Source organism: Protopterus annectens, chromosome 4.part0, assembly GCF_019279795.1.
Source record: "Protopterus annectens isolate FY-2018-M chromosome 4.part0, PAN1.0, whole genome shotgun sequence".
Lineage (NCBI taxonomy): Eukaryota > Metazoa > Chordata > Ceratodontiformes > Protopteridae > Protopterus > Protopterus annectens.
The window spans coordinates 1,261,882,338-1,261,901,249 of NC_056733.1; the positions used below are offsets into that span (position 1 = coordinate 1,261,882,338).

General features: G+C 41.3%; 1 protein-coding gene across 1 annotated transcript in view; it reads right to left on the reverse strand.

Annotated features, from left to right (window-relative positions):
• ARHGAP26 (Rho GTPase activating protein 26) overlaps positions 1-18,912 on the reverse strand; it is a 3,815,868-nt gene that overhangs the window by 692,450 nt on the left and 3,104,506 nt on the right. The window contains exon 20 of the mRNA XM_044069158.1: positions 11,145-11,292. Within this exon, the coding sequence (XP_043925093.1) occupies positions 11,145-11,292 (148 nt within the window). The remainder of the gene's footprint in view (positions 1-11,144; positions 11,293-18,912) is intronic.

Genomic DNA, 18,912 nt, shown 5'->3' on the forward strand with positions numbered 1-18,912 from the left:
GAAACAAGTAAGAAGGGAAACTGTAAAAGGATGGATTGTTTTTGAGAAGTGTGAGAGAGATTGGATAAGGAAAGAAGAGTAGATGTACAGTACAGAAGAAAAAATAGGAGAAGGGAAAATATAGCAAATGGGAAATAAGAGTCAAAGGGTTCTGGCTGACTCAGATTGTAGATGACTGTAAGTCGGGCACAGTCGTTGAATCAGCAATTGCTTAGCCATTCTGCAGGACGTTTTGTCTCAAATAAATAACTGGTGCCAAAATGATGAACAGAAATTAAATGACAAAAAATGCATTACTGTATCTTTTGGGAGCGCATCTACCCTGGAAAACTACCACAATGACAATACACCCCTAAGAGCTGACCCAGTTATTTGGGATATTTTGTAGACAGTGATCTAACTACTGACCAACATGTCAGCATTGTTTTAAAAAAGTCCTTCTATGCTGCAAAGCTAAAAAACAAAGAGATGATTGTGTTTAGATTAAGGGATGTCATTGCCACCTTTACCCATCCCTCATTAGGCCAATCATTGAGTATAATGCCTCCTTTGGCATGTACCTGTCCAGACAAATGCAACAACTGGAAGACCCACAGATATGCCTTACTAAAAGGGTAAAAGGCTTAAACAACATGTCCTACATGGACTGAATCAAAGTCCTGACACTATATTCGGTATCTTACAGACTGCTAAGAGGTGACCTATGTCTAGCGTACAAGGCATCCTCCAACCCAAACCTTATGGATTTACTGCACATCAGCAAGTCAAATGGCATTAGAAATACTCAGTCTGGGGATTTAAACCTATTCTGCGACATCAACAAAATGGTTTGGAGAGATAGGTATATCTTGCAGATGATGCCACAGTTCTAGAACAGACTCCCCACATAAAACAAAGGTCATCCCTGGCTATATTCAAGCTCAATTTGGATTTATGTATGGGAACCAGAAAATATACTCCAAGACTGCCTTCTGTAGAATTAATGGACACATGCAACTCCTAAATGCTTTATCCTGTGCACGGGTCCCCTAAAATTATCTATGGTAATATTATTAAATAATTTTCGACCATGGGATGGGTAATGTTAATCTAACATCAAATATGATAGGTTAAGTTGAGCACCAAAATAGATATTGGCTAGGCTTATAATAGCCCAAAAGGGCAGCAGGCTAATACTTACTTATGAACCTATAAGTAATTAATACAGAGTAGATTAAGGCAACAAGAGAGCAAAAATATAACTCAAACAAAATAAAAAGAAAAACATAAAACTTAACAGAAATATATGATATTAAATCCAAAAAAAGGACAATAATTCATTAGGCATTTTGAAATACAGCTTAAGTCAATAAAGCAATAACTGTGTAAGGAAGGCTCTTAGTTTGAAGAGCTGAAGCCCAGGTAGAAGTACAGCTGAAGATGTGTGGCACACTACTATACAATGAAAGTACAGTTGTGTAAGTAAACTTTCCATACCAGTAGATGTTCAAATAAGTCACTGTTACAGCAGCCTAAGCTATCCTACCAAGGACAGGACAACTGGCCATCTCTCAAAGGTTTATAGTTTCTTTCAGATGCCCTAACCACTACAAGGCTTAAAGAGAGCCACATTAAATCTGTGGTTAGGGTGCCAAACCTGCATAGCTTTCCTGGCTCAGAGAAAGGAAGGCTAGACCCCTGCTAGCTAAGTATATGCTAGGAGACAGAGAAAGGGAAAAATATACACAACCTGGCATAAAATATAAAAGAAGTTGGAAAACGGAGGATGTTCCTACAGCAACAGTGGTCTATTCAAACCTCTACTGTTATGATAAGTTTACTTTCAGAAAGTACAGTTGTTTACACTTGCCACAAATGTAGATGTTCGAGTGTATTCACTGTTGCAGTCATCACACTTGGGTTATCTGCCTGCAGGTAACCCTCACTCAGCCTGAATACCAGAGTTTTTGGATTTCTGCGTCGGATGCTGTTGCCTCTTCCATGACATCAGGGTGTCAAGGGTATAAAACATGCAGCCAATGCCATTACATCACTTTTTCTTGCCCCAAATGTCATGAGCCCTCAAAATAGGAAGCTATTACATGGTGTGGAACACCTCCAGTAAAAAGTAAATACTCCCTGCCATAAAATATGGCCAAAAAACAGATAGGCAGAAAGTATAGAAAGGACCAGGGAGCTGGAGGGAGGGAAACCAGGACTGCAACAGTGAATGCACTCGAACATCTAAATTTACAGTAAGTGTACACAACTGTACTATGCTCTTTGTGTTTCACACTGTTGCCGTCATCACACATGGGTTGATTCCCAAAGCTGAGGAAGGGTGGAGGCAGTCAAGAAGTTTTAGGGCTGGCTAACAGGCCTTGTAAGACTGCTGTAGCAAACCCAGCTCTGGATTTAGAAAAGATAGGTAAGTTGTAATGTTTGGTGAAGGTGTGCACTGAACTCCAGGTTGCAACTTCCAAGATGTCCCTGGTAGGGACTCCCCTGAGAAATGCTGTACAGGTTGAGGTAGCCCTAGTGGAATGAGTTCTGATCCCCTGTGGGGTAGGCTTTCCATGGTGTTTGTAGCAGAAATGGTTGCAGTGTGCTATCCATTTGGAAATGGTTTGCTTTGAAATGGCCTTGACCTCTGCCCCTATAGCAAAGCTGTCTAGAAGCTGGTCAGCTTTTCTGAAAGGTTTTGTCCTGTCAAGGTAGAACCTAAGATGTCTGTGTATGTCCAAGGAGTGCAGGATCCTTTCCCCTTTATTCTGAGGATTAGATTGACAAATGAATGGATTGGTTTAAAGCTACACTGGATACCACCTTTGGCATAAATGATGGATTAGTCCTGAGGGAAACCCTGTCACCGTTGAAAATAAGGAAGGGTTCCACAGCCATTAGTGCCTGTAACTCAGATACTCTTCTTGCTAAAGTGATGGCTAGAAGTAAGGCTGTTTTCCAAGAGAGGAATTTTAACTCTGCTGCGTGAGCTTCTCCAGTACAAAGTTAAGGTCCCAGGCTGGGGTGGGAGCTCTCCTAGGGGGCCTTAAATTGTTGTCTCCTCTCAGGAACTGTTTGATGAGGGGGTGAGAAAAGAGAGGAGGCTCAGTATTATAATGAGCTGAGATGGCAGAGGCATGAATCTTAATGGATGAAACGGATAGGCCTCTGTGGAGCAGCTCTGCTAGGTAATCCAGGATTTGAGGTAAGGTGGGCACGGCTGTGTCCTTTCCTTGAGCCTGACTCCAGGAACAATATCTTTTCCACTTTTCATAACAGGATTTCCTAGTACTAGGCCTTCTGCCTTCAAGGATGACGCCCAACACCTGAGGGTTGCAGATGGTGTATTCAGGGGATAAGCCGGGCTGAAAGGTTTAGGGTTTGTAGCCGTGGATGCACAATCTGTCCCTCCTGCTGGGAGAGCATGGAGGGAGTCTGATGTAGGTGCCAGGGAGGCACTGCCGTCAGACTACAGAGGAGTGGGTACCAGTGCTGTGTGGCCAGTCTGGGGCAATAAGGATTGTCCTTGGCCTGTCCTGTTTGATCTTGAGTAGTTCTTTTGAGAGAAGGGGCAGAGGAGGAAATGCATAAATTGAGAGGCTATTCCATGAAAAAAATAGGGCATCTGCCTTCCGTGATCTGCTGTGAGGATGTCTGGTGCAAAATCTGCTCAACTGATGGTATTGGGGGGAGGCAAAGAGGTCCACCTCTGGTGTCTCCCACCGTCCCCCACCTCTGGATTAGAAGTTTGAAGGAGCTGGTTTCCAGTTTCCATTCGTGTGGGTCTAGTAGATTCCTGTTTAAGTTGTCTGCCAGTGAATTTTGTTTGCCTGGCAGGAATTGCGCTAGCAGGTGCACTTGGTTGCTCAAAGCTGTCTTCCACAGGGCCATGGCTAACCTGCAGAGTGGCTAGGAATGAGTTCCCCCCTGCTTGTTTATGTACCACATGACTGTGGTGTTATCTGTCTTTATCAGAAACTGTCCTGGAAGGATAAGGTACTTGAAAGCTGTCGAGCATTCTGTACAGCTAGCATCTCTTTTTGACTGATATGCAGGGGGATTCGTCTTGGGCTCCATTTGCCTTGAATGCATTTGCCAACCATGTGAACCCCCCCCCCCTCCATGTATAGTCTGATGAGTACGTTGTCAGGATTTGGGCGCGGGGGATTGATTGAAAGAAAGCCCTTGTTGTGGTTGCATGCCTCTGCCCACCACAGGAACTCTGGCATGATAGGAATCACTGTTTGCAGGTCCTGAGAATGTTGGTGTCAGAAACTTTTTAAGTACCATTGAAGTTTCCTCATATGCAGTCTTGCATATGGAATTAACAGAATGCATGAGGCCATGAACCCTAGGGCTTGCAGTATTTGCCTTGCAGATAGCTGGGTTTTGGTGGCCATTAGTTTGAAGCAGTTTGTCAAACAGACCTGTTTCTCTGGAATGAGGAATGCCATCTGGGAAGTTGTGTTCAAACATGCTCCCAGGAATACAGTCTTTTGACTGGGCACCAGTTGTATCTTCTTTTCACTGATGGTGTACCCCGAGAAGTTAGGAGTCTCTTTACAAATGCCAGGTGCTGAAGTAGCAATTCCTGGCTGTCCGCCTGAATCAGGCAATCGTCCAAATATGGGTAAATTTGAATACTTCTCTGCCTGCAGAATGCAATGGCTGGAGGCAGGCACTTTGTGACTACTCTGGGTGCAGTAGATAAGCCAAAGGGAAGTGCAGAGAACTGATAGTGCATACAGCCTGCCCTGAAAAGTAGATATTTCCTGCAAGACTCCCTTATGGGGATGTGCAGATAAGCTTCTTTTAAGTCTAGGGTGACTAACCAGGCATCCTCAGCTAAAGTAGGAAGGAGCTATTGCAGTGTAAGCATTTTGAATTTTGGGTCCACCAGAAAGGTGTTGAGAATAGAAAGATCCAGGATAGGGCACCAAGAGCCCTCTTTTATGGGCACTAAGAACAGTCTGTAATAAAAACCATGTCCCCTTTGTTCTACTGAAACAGGTTGAATATCTCTGATATTGAGAAGGGAAAGTACTTGTTTTTGAGCATCTGCCCACTGGTTTGGGGGAATGTCTGGCAACCCACTTGGGGTTGGCAGAGAGTGGAAGTAGAATCTGTATCTCTGGGATACAATGTTTAGAACCCATCGGTCCTGAGTAAGGGACATCCAGATTTTTGCATGAAGGGTGAGTTTTCCTCCTAGGGGTGCAAGTACTTGGGTATGGCTGGGAAGGATGATTGAAAAGTAATTGTGAACTTTTTCCATAAGGGGGTGGATTACCACTCCCTGTTTTTGAGGTGGGAGCACTCCATTGTTTAGATCTCTGCATACCCTGAGACTGTAGTCTTGGTGGTCTGTTTCCCCTGGGTTTGGGCTGAGAAGGCCTGGGAGGGGCTGGTAAAGGACCAGTTTTTAGAAGGCCAATGCCTACTGAATCTAGGTGGCTGCACCTGTAAGAAATCTTTAACAGTTTGCATGGATTTAGCTTTGTCCTCCATCTTTTTAAGAACTTCTTCTGCTTTTGTGCCAAACAAACAATCTAGTAATTTTGCTTTGACATCATCTGGCAAGATTTGTTCCTTTCAGCCAAGCGTGCCTTCTCAGTACAGACTCAGTGACAGCAGCCCTGCAAGATGGGTCTAAGGCATCAAACCTACACTGCAAAGTATGTTTACTAATTTGGTTTGCAGAATGCATTAACTTGTAAATCCTTATTTTCTGCACAATCTGAAAGTAACAACATTTTTGTTTAATTAGTTGCATAACATGTTGCTGGTACTTCAACATGTGAAACTGGCAATTCAAAGCCCTGATTGTAAGAGTTGCGGAAGTATACACCTTCTTACCCCATCTGTATAAAGCTCTAGAATCTCTATCCACAGATATGATTTGGACAAAGGGGTAGGGTTTTTGGCTGTAGCAGCCTTAATGCCTTTAGGTCCCTGTGAAATGGTCTCTGGATCTGCAGTAGGATTCTTAAAGAGAAATTTGTGAGAGTCAAGTACTCTGTAGTACCGGTCAGGTTTTCTAGGAGCTGGTGGTAAAGTGTCAGGAGTAAGACTGGATTCCATGAAGACATCATCCACAATATCCAGGACAGGGGGTATAGCTAGAGGCCTGTGCTGGGGCAAGTCTAAAAATTATCTGAGTCTCCTTATGGACTGAGGATAGTCTTGGCATTCCAACTGAAAATGCTCTCTTAAGGTATGCAAGGTTTCACCAAAAGAAAAATCTTCTGGAGGGGAGGCAGAGGGAAGGGAATCCTCTGCATCATAATCCTCATAGGTAGATAAGGGTATGTCTTGGTAATCAGAGGGATCTGAGTCATCGGACACATAGTCTGTAGAATCAGAAGGAAATTCCATTCTTTGTCTTTAACGGGGAAGGCTGGATTCCCCTAATTAGAGTAATAAGGTCTTCAGCCATTTTAAGCATTTGTTTCTGTGGCATGGGAGCTTGAGCATGCACTTTGGTCATCGGTTTTCTAGGCATAGTCCGAACTCTGGGACTGAAAAACTGGTAGTTTTGGTCAAAAACGAAGTTGTCAGTTTAATACGAACATCGGAAGGTTGAAATACACCCTCAGAAGCCGGTGCCTGCACAGCGGCTCTGGACCCATCCAAGGTAGACATCCGCAGGTTCCATAGTTGAAGAAGCATCTCACGGCATACCAGACTCCAAATAAGTCTCAGCAGAGGCCTGCAAATCTGTAGAAGCGGGTAACATAGGCTGCAAAGGTGCCTCACTGAGTACCGGTGGACTGGCGACTAGCTTAACGGAAGTGTCATCAGAAGTTTTGGACCGATGCGGTCTGTCTCTGTCTTTATCCTTATGTTTATTTCAGAAGATCGGTAGTCGGATGGCTTATCAAAGCCATTTCGGAATATGGAGAAAGACAGTGAAAGAAATTAGTGACAAAGATAGCCCGACGACAAACAGTTTGGGCGTTAAGGCACAAAACCGGCAGCAACGGATGTCGTGGTCTGGGCTTAAACAGGTGACGCAGTAAGAATGAAAATATGTGTGAGGTATTTGCTTTCCACAGGCATGACAACTGTTAACTTTTTCTGACATCGGTTAGAGCAAGAAAAAAGGATCCCCAACAGGGTACTTAGCTTTAGAAGACTTCAGGCTTGAAACTCAATTGTTTACTTGTGAATTGCTTAACCTATCTCACTTCCCAGTCCTTTCTAACCTCTTCTGATTGATTCCTATAGTTGTTGTGCAATATTTTATATGCCCTACTAAATATCCTTTTTAACAGCAACTTCTGTTTGACGTTCAATTAAAAACTGTACCAGTTATGGTGTTTCACTTGGGACCCCCCATTCCTTTCTCTTTGGCTATAGTCTGACATCAATCCTGACAGGGAAGGCAGCCTCTAGCCTTCAGCCCAAATGTATTCTTTGCTCTTTCCATTCTATTATCTTTCCCTCTCTAATTATGTACTCCCAATACCTTGCTTCATTTGCCAGTTTTCTCCAGTAAATTCCATTCCCCTCTTGCCTGTTCTCTGTACCCTTACTTGCAGTCATCCATATTAGCAAAATCTCCTTTCTCCATTCCCATGTTGGTTTAGTTCTTAGAATATCTTCTGCTACTTTATGAACATAACATTCTGTATGGGTATTGTTATTCTCCTTAAGGGTCTGCATCCAAAACCCCAGCATATCTTTATTTACTGAGCTTCCCCACTGTTTCATCATCATCATCATCCCTTTCCCCTTTGAATTATAGCTGTTTGTGTTATGTAAAGGAGCCTTAACTGTATAGCTTTGAAACATCCCTTCAAATCAGGTAATTCCCAAAACATCTTGTTCTGTTGGAAATATAACCTTATCCAATTGAGTCTTGCATTCTTCCCCTCCTAGAGCTGAAAGATGAATCTTGGCAAAAGAGTAAGAAAGGCGAGAGGGTAACAATGCACACAAATAATGTACAATCAGAGGCACCAAGACATCTGGGCCTTACAACGAACTGAATTCTTTCCTTGGCACCAACTAGAAGATCTTTTCCACTTAGTCAAATATGATCTTCTAGTACCATATTTCTTAGCATTTCTGTTGCATGCCCTCAAAAATGAAAAAACAGGTGACTAAATGCTATTAAAAATTCTAAAATTCTATCACCCTGACAGTGAGTTGTAGAAATTAATGGTTGGTTTGTATCAAACAATCCCTGTCCTGTGTCAGTAAGTCCATCCTGCGAGAGAGCTTGTGGTAAATGTCCTTGGCCAATTTGCCTGAGTCAAAACAGAGTTACCAGCATAATCCTTGAGAGTCCTTCTGCATCTGCAGAAGAACCCTTGTTATCATACGAAAGGGTGGAAAGGCATAGAGGAACATCCCCTCCTTGGGAATGAAAAGGCATCTGTCTTTCAGGTCTTTGTACAGAGTCCTGCAGCAGAATTGCTTTAACTATTTGTTGTGAAAGGAGGCAAACAAATCTACCTGAGCTGTTCCCCACAGCTGGATCAATTCCTGGAAGACCCCTGGGTGTTACTTCCATTCATGAGGGTCTGTCTGCTCTGGTCCTGCTCAGCTCATCTACTGTAACATTCTGCTCAGATGGAATGTAAATAGCCCGGAAATTCAGACTGTGCTGAGTTGCTAGTTCCCAGGCTACCAAAAATAGTCTGGAAAGGGGGATGGATCTGGCTCCCACCTGTGTGTATATTTACCACATCACCAGCCTAGAATCCAAAGATGGTTCAGAGATTTCACAATATTTATAAGCACTGTCATTTTTTTTTTTTACATTTATGTGTTTTAATTTTTCCCTGTTACAGACAAGTAAACATCTCCCTTGCAGGAAGAGGACAGCCAAACAGCCAGAAAGAATGTGCCAGTCTCTCTGTTCTTAGTGGCTTCCTAAGAAGTAACACCAGAAATAACAAGAGAAAGATATGAGGAGTCTGAGTTGCCCAAAAAAAACTAGAGCAGAGTCAATCATCAGCTTTTGAGGTAAAGAGGAAGAAAACTTCAAGAACAGAGATTCCCATATAAATTTTTTTTCTTATGGATGGAGGAAAGAAGAAGTGAAGAACCGGAAGCCTGGTCCATGCCGCACAAAAAAGTGTCCAACACATGGGTAGAGAAGCCATGGTACGTTTTACCTCCTGACTAAAAATTTTAGTTTTGAGATACAAGTTTTTAGTGACAACCCCCAAAACACTATACCTAGACCATAGCACTAAATTCTGATAGAAAAATTATACTTTTCCTCACAAAACATGGTAAATTGGAATGTATTTCACAATGGAATACTTATGTGTCTAGCCTTGAAGAGGTGCTAGTTATCAACCGATTATTCAAGGCTTGCGGGGAAGAGTGCACTCTGCAGGCAATAAAGTTCTCTAGGTTTGGCACTATAACCACTGACTATACTGCTCTTACCATGCTGTGCATTAGTTAGGTCACATGGCTAGGCCACATGGTTAGGCCATCCTTAGGCTTTGAAAGCTGGACAGCTGTCCTCTCTATGGCAGAATATGAGACATACAGCAATCTGATGATGAACATCTTACATTTTGCAACTAAGTACAAACATTTCTTGGATTCTTGTCTAAATACTGACAGCACACTTGGCAAAAAAGAGTTCACTGTCAGCAACTCAGAAAATTAACAACAATGACAAAAAGTTTTGGTACGTTTAACTCAAGTATTTAGGGAGGTATGCCGCCTGCAGCCCCAACACCACTGTAATTTAATATCTACCCAGCACCGTGATTGCACACCCTTTGGGGTAAAGGGATAAAACTGGAGATTGGGCATCACTGTACCTGGTATACATGCAAAGTGCTGAAGTTGTTAAGATGTTATTTAGATGTCCATCAAAGGAAGTGTCATCAGTGATCTGTCATGAAACCATCTGCCTGCTAATTTAGTTAATATGCACTGTACAATAATTTATTAAGCTACCTGTCTCCTTATTTTGTAATGTTTATTCAAACACCTTTAAATCTAGTGTGTGTGTGCATGTACATAGTGAGAGCTTGCCTTTGGCTGGTATCTTAACTGAAAAGAAATCCCTTAAGCTCTGTCACCTAGACAATACATAAACAAATAATGAGCATTACTAAAACAGTTTCTGGATTTCACAGGATATTTCTAACAGCTTACTGTGAAATTATGTCTGGTACAGCAAACAGCAGCTCATGATGCATGCCAGCCTAAGTAAACATTGAGGTAAAGTTCATACCATTCTTTCTCTGCATTATGCAGTACACTGCTATAGAAAATCACAACTAATCCTTCCAATAATTCTGGAAGACATAATTAATAAAAAGGATAAATGTAAAAAGTATTATACTTTGCACCTCAACAAAAGCTTATTTGATGTCCTGAAGACCAGTTTTGCAGTCTAAATCACTCAGCTGAAACAAGTAGGACTGCTGTACATCACTGCTAACATCACCATTCAGTCACCAAGGTCTGCAACTGACATTTGTTCCTTAGATAATGCACTGATACTGACACACTGCATACACACAGCAGAGATATACTTATTCACTTGTAAAGACAAATGCCAATGCATTCCACCATGATAGTATGACAACCAAAAAGGCTCAGCCCCAAGTACTGTACTGGAAATGTTAATGCCTTGGCAAAATGCTTTTATACTCTTTTTGTGGTGGGTTGGGGGTTCATGCACTTAAATACAGCTTACACAAGAACAGTAAAACTCAAGTGGTTGGCAGTACTGAAGCTTGTACCCGGGACAAATACTTCACCTTATGAACAAGAATATACACGTAATTTAGTAGCTCATTCTGACAACACTACTTGGTAAAGTAATTTTGCACAAAAATGAGAAGAAAAGATAATAAAATTAGTGATTTTGTTCTCTTGACATTTTAAACTACTTTCTGACTAAATCATCTCGTGTTCGTGTTCAAATCAGCTGTAGAAACACAATTCTTATCGAAAAGATAGTTTAAGGGTAGCATAAGGATATTGTAGAGATTTCCTGTGATTAAATGAGTTTGGCGGGTGGAACAGCAAAATGTAAAGTAAAACGAATGAAAACTTGTTCTGAACTAGCACATGCAAAGTCAAGAACTTCCTCGGTACATGCCCTTTGTTAAACCAGCTTTGAATTTTCTACAATGAAGCACAGACCTGGAATATCACAAGTTTTAAACTCTACTTACAGTGAGGTGGGCCTGTTGGCTTTACATTCTGAGGGTAGTTCATCGAAGTTAAAGCTTTTTCGAGGTGTGTTGTTGCAGCTGCTGTTATTTATGTTAGAAAATGCAAGAGACTCAGCACTGGAATTCAGCATACCATCCCGTTCCTCAGCTACGAAAAGAATACAAAACAACTTCAGAAACTGCATTTACGTTATATTTCAACCTTATACAAAACTCTTGTCAATACATGCTGTGCACAAATGTTCACTTTACCATATAAAAAAATGTGCTATAAGTAATGCTGCAGATGGAACAAGGCTATGAAAGTCGGAAATTGCATCAATGCATATATCTGTAAAACATTATAGGTAAACAAAAACAACTAACGTCTTCAGAAAAGAAGTTTTTTGCTTACACTGTGGATTCACTACTACATCACAAAATGTTAATTTTCAAAGTAAGGCACTTCATGTGTAAGAACTAGCTGACAGTTTGTCTATCCAGGTAGAAATAAATTCCTACTGATGCATTTAGCATGGCAATACAGTACTATATGCATTAATTTAGGTAGTAAGGCAACAAGGGTTCAGTCTTTCATAACATTACGGCAGAAGTTTTCAGTTTTCAGAAAAATTTCAGAGGGCGGTCTCTCCCCCCTGCCCCTAATCAAAATGGTTTATTGTAAACAGTGAACAACATGTTCAACATTTCAAGAATAACAAACATTACAATAAAAATACCATCTCAGCCTACACACTTCAAACCACAACTACACAGCATACAGAATTTAGTAGGTACATTATCTATCGGTTCAATCTGCACAATTTAATGTCAATATGAACTGCTAGCAAAAGCAAATGAAAAAATTAACCAGCACTAATATAATAACAAGCATCATCCATTTAATATACTTAAAACTATTTATAAACCACTGACTTCCAAGGAGGAGGAATATATCCTCTGACAGAGAATAAGCATAGTACTCAGCAATGCCACCCATTCAAGAACCAAGGTGAGCAGGTAACATTAACACTCACATTATGCTAAAACTACCATGTATTATCCCCCTCCCTCCAACCACAATCATTTTACTACATGGGACTGAAACAGGTTATTAACCTCCAACATTATATTAGAAAATTGGTTACCCATCCTGGTGCTACTCACCCACTATTCAAAAGGAAAAAAAACTACAAATACCTTCAGCCCTTAACACACTACCTTCCATTTCAAAATGTCATCCTGCTACAAATACTGCTCTCTTGCTCTTTCTCTCATTCACTGTCTGAACAGAGGAAATATCTCCTTTACTCTAGAGTAAGAATTATTTGCTGGTGGCCCTTCTACCAAATCTCTCTATCTCCCTCTTCCACAGAAGCAGACCAATATTGCTTCAGTTTCATTTCAGCCTCCTCATGCATCTGTCCAGACACGTGCAACAACAAGAACACCCAGAGAGATACCTTACTAAAAGGAAAGAAGCCCTAAACAATATGTTATACGTGGACTGACTCAAAGCCCTGTCGCTATACTCTGTATGCTACAGACTGCTAAGAGATTGCCTGTGTCTGTCAAACAAAGTAACCTCCAACCCAGAACTGATGGATTTACTGCATATCAGCAAACTAAGGATCTAAACCTCTTCTGCAATAACAGAATGGTTTGGAGGGACGGGTGTATCTCACAGAGGATAATGCTGCTCTGGAACAGATTCCCTATCCATGTATAATAAAGCTCACCCCTGTCTATATTCAAGGGCAACTTAAATCTCTGCATAGAAAACAAATCACAGGGAGAATCAGAAATCTGGATCTTTCTGTTCTGATTCAGAATCTGAAATCTCTTCAGGAAAAGAGGAATCCCTGGTCCATAGTGGCTGTAGGTGCTATACAAGACGGATGTGGGTTAAACAGGACTAGTTTGTGGTGCAACAAATGGATACAGCACAGTCACCCACCTGCAGCTGAGGAAAATTGCTAGCCTGCTGTGGTGGTAAAGGCTGTTTGCTTATTTTTTTTCTCTTTGTGGCTTGGAGAAGGACCAACTGTGGGTCCAGTAGTCTGTTCCATGGTCAAGCCAAAAATGGTGCCTCTTTCTTGCAGAACAGGAACACTAATTGCCGGTAAACATCAGTCCACAAAAGTTACACTTTGACAGAAAAACACATTAAAAAGCAGTTTAAAACACTATGTCAGCCCCACAAAAGTACAATAACATTTTTTCTGTGGAGAAATTCTGTCTCAGTTACTTTACACCACCTTTAAACAAACAGAAAAAACAAGCTCTCCATTTAAAAGTATGTTACAGTCTCACGACTGTCCATTAAAATACAACATTCCTAGGTTTAAAATAACTTTCCTGAAGAGGAAAATAATAAAACATTAACAAATTTAAGAAAATGGAAGCTTTTTTCTGTTAAAGGATCTGCCCAGCAAAGGAAAGCACAAAGCAAAAAAGGCAAAAGCCTTAGTGGAGAGTAGTCTTCTGTGGCAGTAAAGCTGTAAAGGACTTCACTAGAGCTACCTGACAGTTTGGGTGCATGGAAGGTACCCTGAAGCTTTAGAATCTGGCCATCTCATATCCTTGGCAGGATATAACCCATATACTTAAGGCTACTACAGCAGTGATAAATAGCATGATCATCAAAAAATTTACTGCAGGATTTCCTTTGTACAACTAATGGACAAAGGGAGCTCCTAAATGCTTTATCCCATGTAGGGGTTCCCAAAAAATAGTCCATGGTATGTGATGATCCCAATTATTCTCAAAAGGGATAATATACAATTTTCGACAGTGGGATGGGTAAGACCAATCTAATACCAGTGGGATAGGTTAAATAAAGCAACAAAAGAGAAACTGGCTAGGCTTAAAAATGACTGAAAGGGCAGCTAGCCTAGTACTTATCTATGATCCTATGAACTTATCTATTCAATCTGCACAGATAACACCTTTTCTTTCATCTGAAAGCTGGCATACCTTACTAACAGTCTCAGCAATTCACCTCTCAGGCATTCCAGAATGACCCAGTGTGCACTTTCAATAAAAATATATATTTTTTAATACTAATGCAGTCCACAAGTGGTTGAAGTATAACTGCTTTGCAATTTCTAATTCCTAAAAGCGACATGCTCTTTCACCAGGCTCAGGCTTCAAAGTTCTCCATCTTCTCTTGCAAAAAAAAAAATATTTTATTTTGTGCAGATTCTAATTTATTTCTAAGCTCCGAAAAATCTGCAGGATCTCTTGTAGTGGATCTGATTTGGAAGACACCGCAGCTTACATATACTGTACCTTACTATCAGATAATCAACTGTTCATTTTCTGTGATTAACAAATCAAATCACTTGTCTATTCCTTTCATCACTGAGCCCTGATCAATGTAAGATACCTCTGCAGACACTATTTCAGCTCTAGGATTTGTCCTCCCACTATGTGGAACACTGGCTTTTGAAAATTCACTTACTGCTATTTTTTTACAATCAGGCAGACAAAAGCCACAGGTTCTAGTTTCAGTTAATGTGTGATGGAATATTATTATGAATGTGCTCAGGGAGAATGGGAGGGAAAAAAAGTGAATGATCCTTGGGTGGATGTTTACAATACCACTGGATTTGTGAATGTGTACGAGATCTGACAGAATTTGGTCTGATGTAGGTCAAAATATCAGGCAGAAGTCACCTGTCTGTAGCCTGTATGGTAACTGAGAGAAGAGGGACAAGGCTTTGAGATGGTCTGCCTAGTTTTTTTAAGAGTTAGGCCCTTGATTTCAGTGAGAAAGCATTGAGGCTATCCCACTTGTGAGAAGTGTTAGGACAGGTAGATACTGAAAGGGGCATTATCAGACTAATGATTGCAGAATACAGTGGAATTATTACATTCCTGGATCTGGCAGCAATACCTTTAGAAATAAGCTGTGCAGTGAAAAAGGGCTTCCTTACAACAAAGGATATGTGGTGATCAAAGGAAGGTTCATTGATGACAGAAGTTCCTGTACCACTAAATATTGGATCAGTTTTAATGGGGGTGTTTGTCAATCTGACAGATACAGCGGTGAGTCATGCTTTCTGAACAGTGGGATTATACAGTTCATAGCATTTAGTTTTAGTCCATAGCTTTGACACCAGCTACTTGTTCGGGACAGGCCTTCTTGGAGGACTTGAGTATCCTCTGGGGAATTTATAATAGCACCAAGTTTATTCCTCTCCTACAGGAGGTAAAAGCTACCCATTTAATTTCCTGGGTTATATTTGTAAGTCAATTTGCTATCCAATTGGTTACAAAAGGACTGACAATTAGCTGGGAGTGTTTATATACGATAGCTGAGTGTGGGAAAGTTTTAAACAGCTTTGAGAGGTCTAAATATGCAGTGTGTACTGTTTTGCCTTCATCCATTCCTTCAGTAATGATTTTGAAGAAGCTGCCCAGGTTAAGTCGGTAGGACCTGTCCTTAATGAATCCAAACTGGGCTGGGTCGAGAGTCTGCAGGTTACCTATATCCTTATTAATCAACTCCATAGTTAGCCTTTCATAGTCAAAGATAAAACTGGTCAGGCATATGGGTCTATAATTACCAAGATTAAATTGGCATGATTTGTGATTTTTACTGTTTTCTTTACTGCTGTTTTGTTTAGGCACTTCATAAACATTGGCTTATTAAAAATCTGTCTGTACCTGGTTAAGATGTCTCAATAAAGTAGTTCATTATCTATACATCTATCTATCTATCTATATATATATATATATATATATATATATATATATATATATAGATACATACATACATAGACACACACACACACATTACATACTATCTAGATACTCTGAACACTTCACAAAAATGCTAATACAATGGTTTCCAGTTATCCATATAATAAAAAAAAAGATTAAAATTACTGTCTATTTTAAAACTGTGAAATACAGACATTTGCTAAAAACTCACAGGATTATAAGTGCTACTGATACAGATTTATGGAATTATCTCGGGCAACATGGACTGATGACATCTGTGCGTGTAGGAAAATTGAAGTGCTGCAGTTTCACTTCGTATATACTGATGTTAAATAGTGGAATGGTTGAATTTAGGTTGGGAATATAAGGCTTTTTCAATGGAAAAAAGGAAATTTTTTATTTGTATTCTATGTAAGTCTTTGCCACTGGAGGACTGAGTATCCACCGGTGTGCTTATTTAACAAAGGGGTCCGAATGGAGAGATACGTCAGCAAGCAAAGGAGAGTAGTACTGCTGGAAATTAATCATCCTCAAGTCTTGGTGAGCACCTTCATGAGGCAGGCTCTGTTTTTCACAAATTATCACCAAGATGACACTGACATATAAATTGCATTTTATATAGCATATATTGTGGACAGAGGTAAGCTAAAAAATAAAACAGATAGCTGGGTGCACAAGACCCAGGATAAAAAAGTGCCCAATCCTGGTAGTTGCACTGGTGCCAGGACAGGGAAAAAATGACAGTATAGAATCCTCAAGACACGGAAACATTCCTACAATGGGGCTAAGCCAGGCTGAGGGAGAGGATGACCCCCGCCCCATTGTAGAAGGAAGCAGCATTCCATAAAAATTACAACACCTGATAGGCCAAAAAAGAGCCATAAAGACAATAGAGTGGACTATTGAGGATAAGAAAGAAATTATGTATTGTTACTATTATGCAAGAAGCCCAGAATTTCCAGAAAGAAGATATACAAAAAAATTAAAAGAGCAATTAGAGGAAAGAAAAATACTTCCACAAGAAAAACTGTCAGAAGCTTCAATAAAAATTTGTGTTCATTAATTCAACAGATTTATGAAAAAAAGTACAGTTGTGTACACTTATCATAAATGTAGATGTTCAAGTGTATTCACTGCTGCAGTCATCACAATTGGGTTATCTGCCTGCAGGTAGCCCTCAGTTGGCCCGAATACCAGAGACTTAGTATTTCTGCGTCGGCTGCTGTCACTTCAGGGTTGACGTCAGGTCGCCAGGGGTATAAAAACAGGCAGCCGACGCCATTACATCAGTTTTTCTTGCCAAAATGTCAGGAGGGCCCCCCACATAGGGAACTAAGTTATGGTGGGAAAAACACCACCAATAAAAAGTAAATAACAATAGCCCTGTAAGGGATGAGTAACAGACAAAGAGATGAGAGAGAGAGAGAGAGAGAAAGACAAGGGGGTTGGAGGGTGGGAAACCAGGACTGCAACAGTGAATACACTTGAACATCTACATTTAAGGTAAGTGTACACAACTGTACTATGTTCTTCATGTTTCACTGTTGCAGTCATCACACTTGGGTTGATTCCGAAAGCTGAAGAATGGGTGGAGGCAGTCAAGAAAAGTTGGGGCTGGCTAGTATGCCCTGCAGGACTGCTGTTGCTATACCCGCCCTGGATTTGGAAAAGATAGGCAGGTGGTAATGTTCAGTGAAGGTGTGAACAGAACTCCATGTAGCAGCTTCCAGAATGTCCCTGGTAGGGACTACCCCGAGGAATGCTGTAGAGGTAGAAGTTGCCCTAGTGGAATGTGTTCAAACCCCCTGAGGGGTTGGTTTCCCATGGTGTTTGTAGCAGAAATGGATACAGTGTGCTACCATTTGGAAATTATTTGTTTTGAAATGGCCTTGCCCTCTGCCCCTGGTGCAAAACTGACTAGCAACTGGTCAGATTTCCTGATGGTCTTATTCCTATCAAGGTAGAATCTGAGCTGTCTGTGCACATCTAAGAAGTGCAGGATCCTTTCTCCTTTATTTTGAGGATTAGGGAAAAAGGTTGCCAAATGGATAGATTGGTTGATAGCTATACTGGACACTGCTTTAGGCATAAAGGAAAGGTTAGTCCTGAGGAAGACCCTGTCAGCATGAAAAATAATGAAGGGTTCCACAGCCATAAGTGCTTGTAGCTCAGACACTCTTCTAGCTGAAGTGATGGCAAGAAGCAAGGCTGCTTTCTAAGAGAGGAATTTTAACTCTGCTGATGCTGCAGGCTCAAAGGGAGGTAGCGTGAGCTTTTCAAGTACAAAGTTAAGGTCCCAAGTAGGGGTGGGGGCTCTCCTTGGTGGCCTTAAGTTGCTTGCCCCTCTCAGGAATTGTTTGATGAGAGGGTGAGAGAAGAGAGGTGGCTCAGTGCTGTAATGAGCCTAGATGGCAGAGGCATGGATCTTAATGGAAGAGAAGGATAGGCCTCTGTGGAATAGATCTGCTAGGTAATCCAGCATTAGAGGTAAAGAGGGCAGAGCTGTGTCCCCTCCTTTAGATTGACTCCAGGAACAATACCTTTTCCACTTATCAGCATTAGATTTCCTTGTACTGGGTCTTCTGGCTTCAAGAATGACGTCCAGCACCTGCTTGCTTAGGCTGATCACTGGGGGAGAATTCAAGGAATAATTCAGGCTGCAAGATTCAGGGTTTGCAGTTGCAGATGCAAGATCTGTCCCTCCTGCTGAGTGAGGAGGGTTGGTTTCTGGGGTAGGTGCCAGGGTGGCACCTGTAACAGGCTGAGCAGTAGTGGGCACCAGTGCTGACGTGGCCAGTCCAGGGCAATCGGGATTGCCCTTGGTCTGTTCTGTCTTATCTTGAGTAAAATTCTTGTGAGAAGAGGCAGAGGAGGGAAATGCATAGATTGAGAGGCTTAGCCACTGGAAGGCGAGGGCATCCACTTTCCATCTGTGAGGTGTCCTTGTGCAGAATTTGCTGAGCTGGTGATTGTAGGGGGAGGCAAAAGGATTCACCTCCGGGTTCCCCCATTTCTGGGTTAGAAGGCTGAAAGTGCTGGGGTCCAATTGACACCCGCGTGG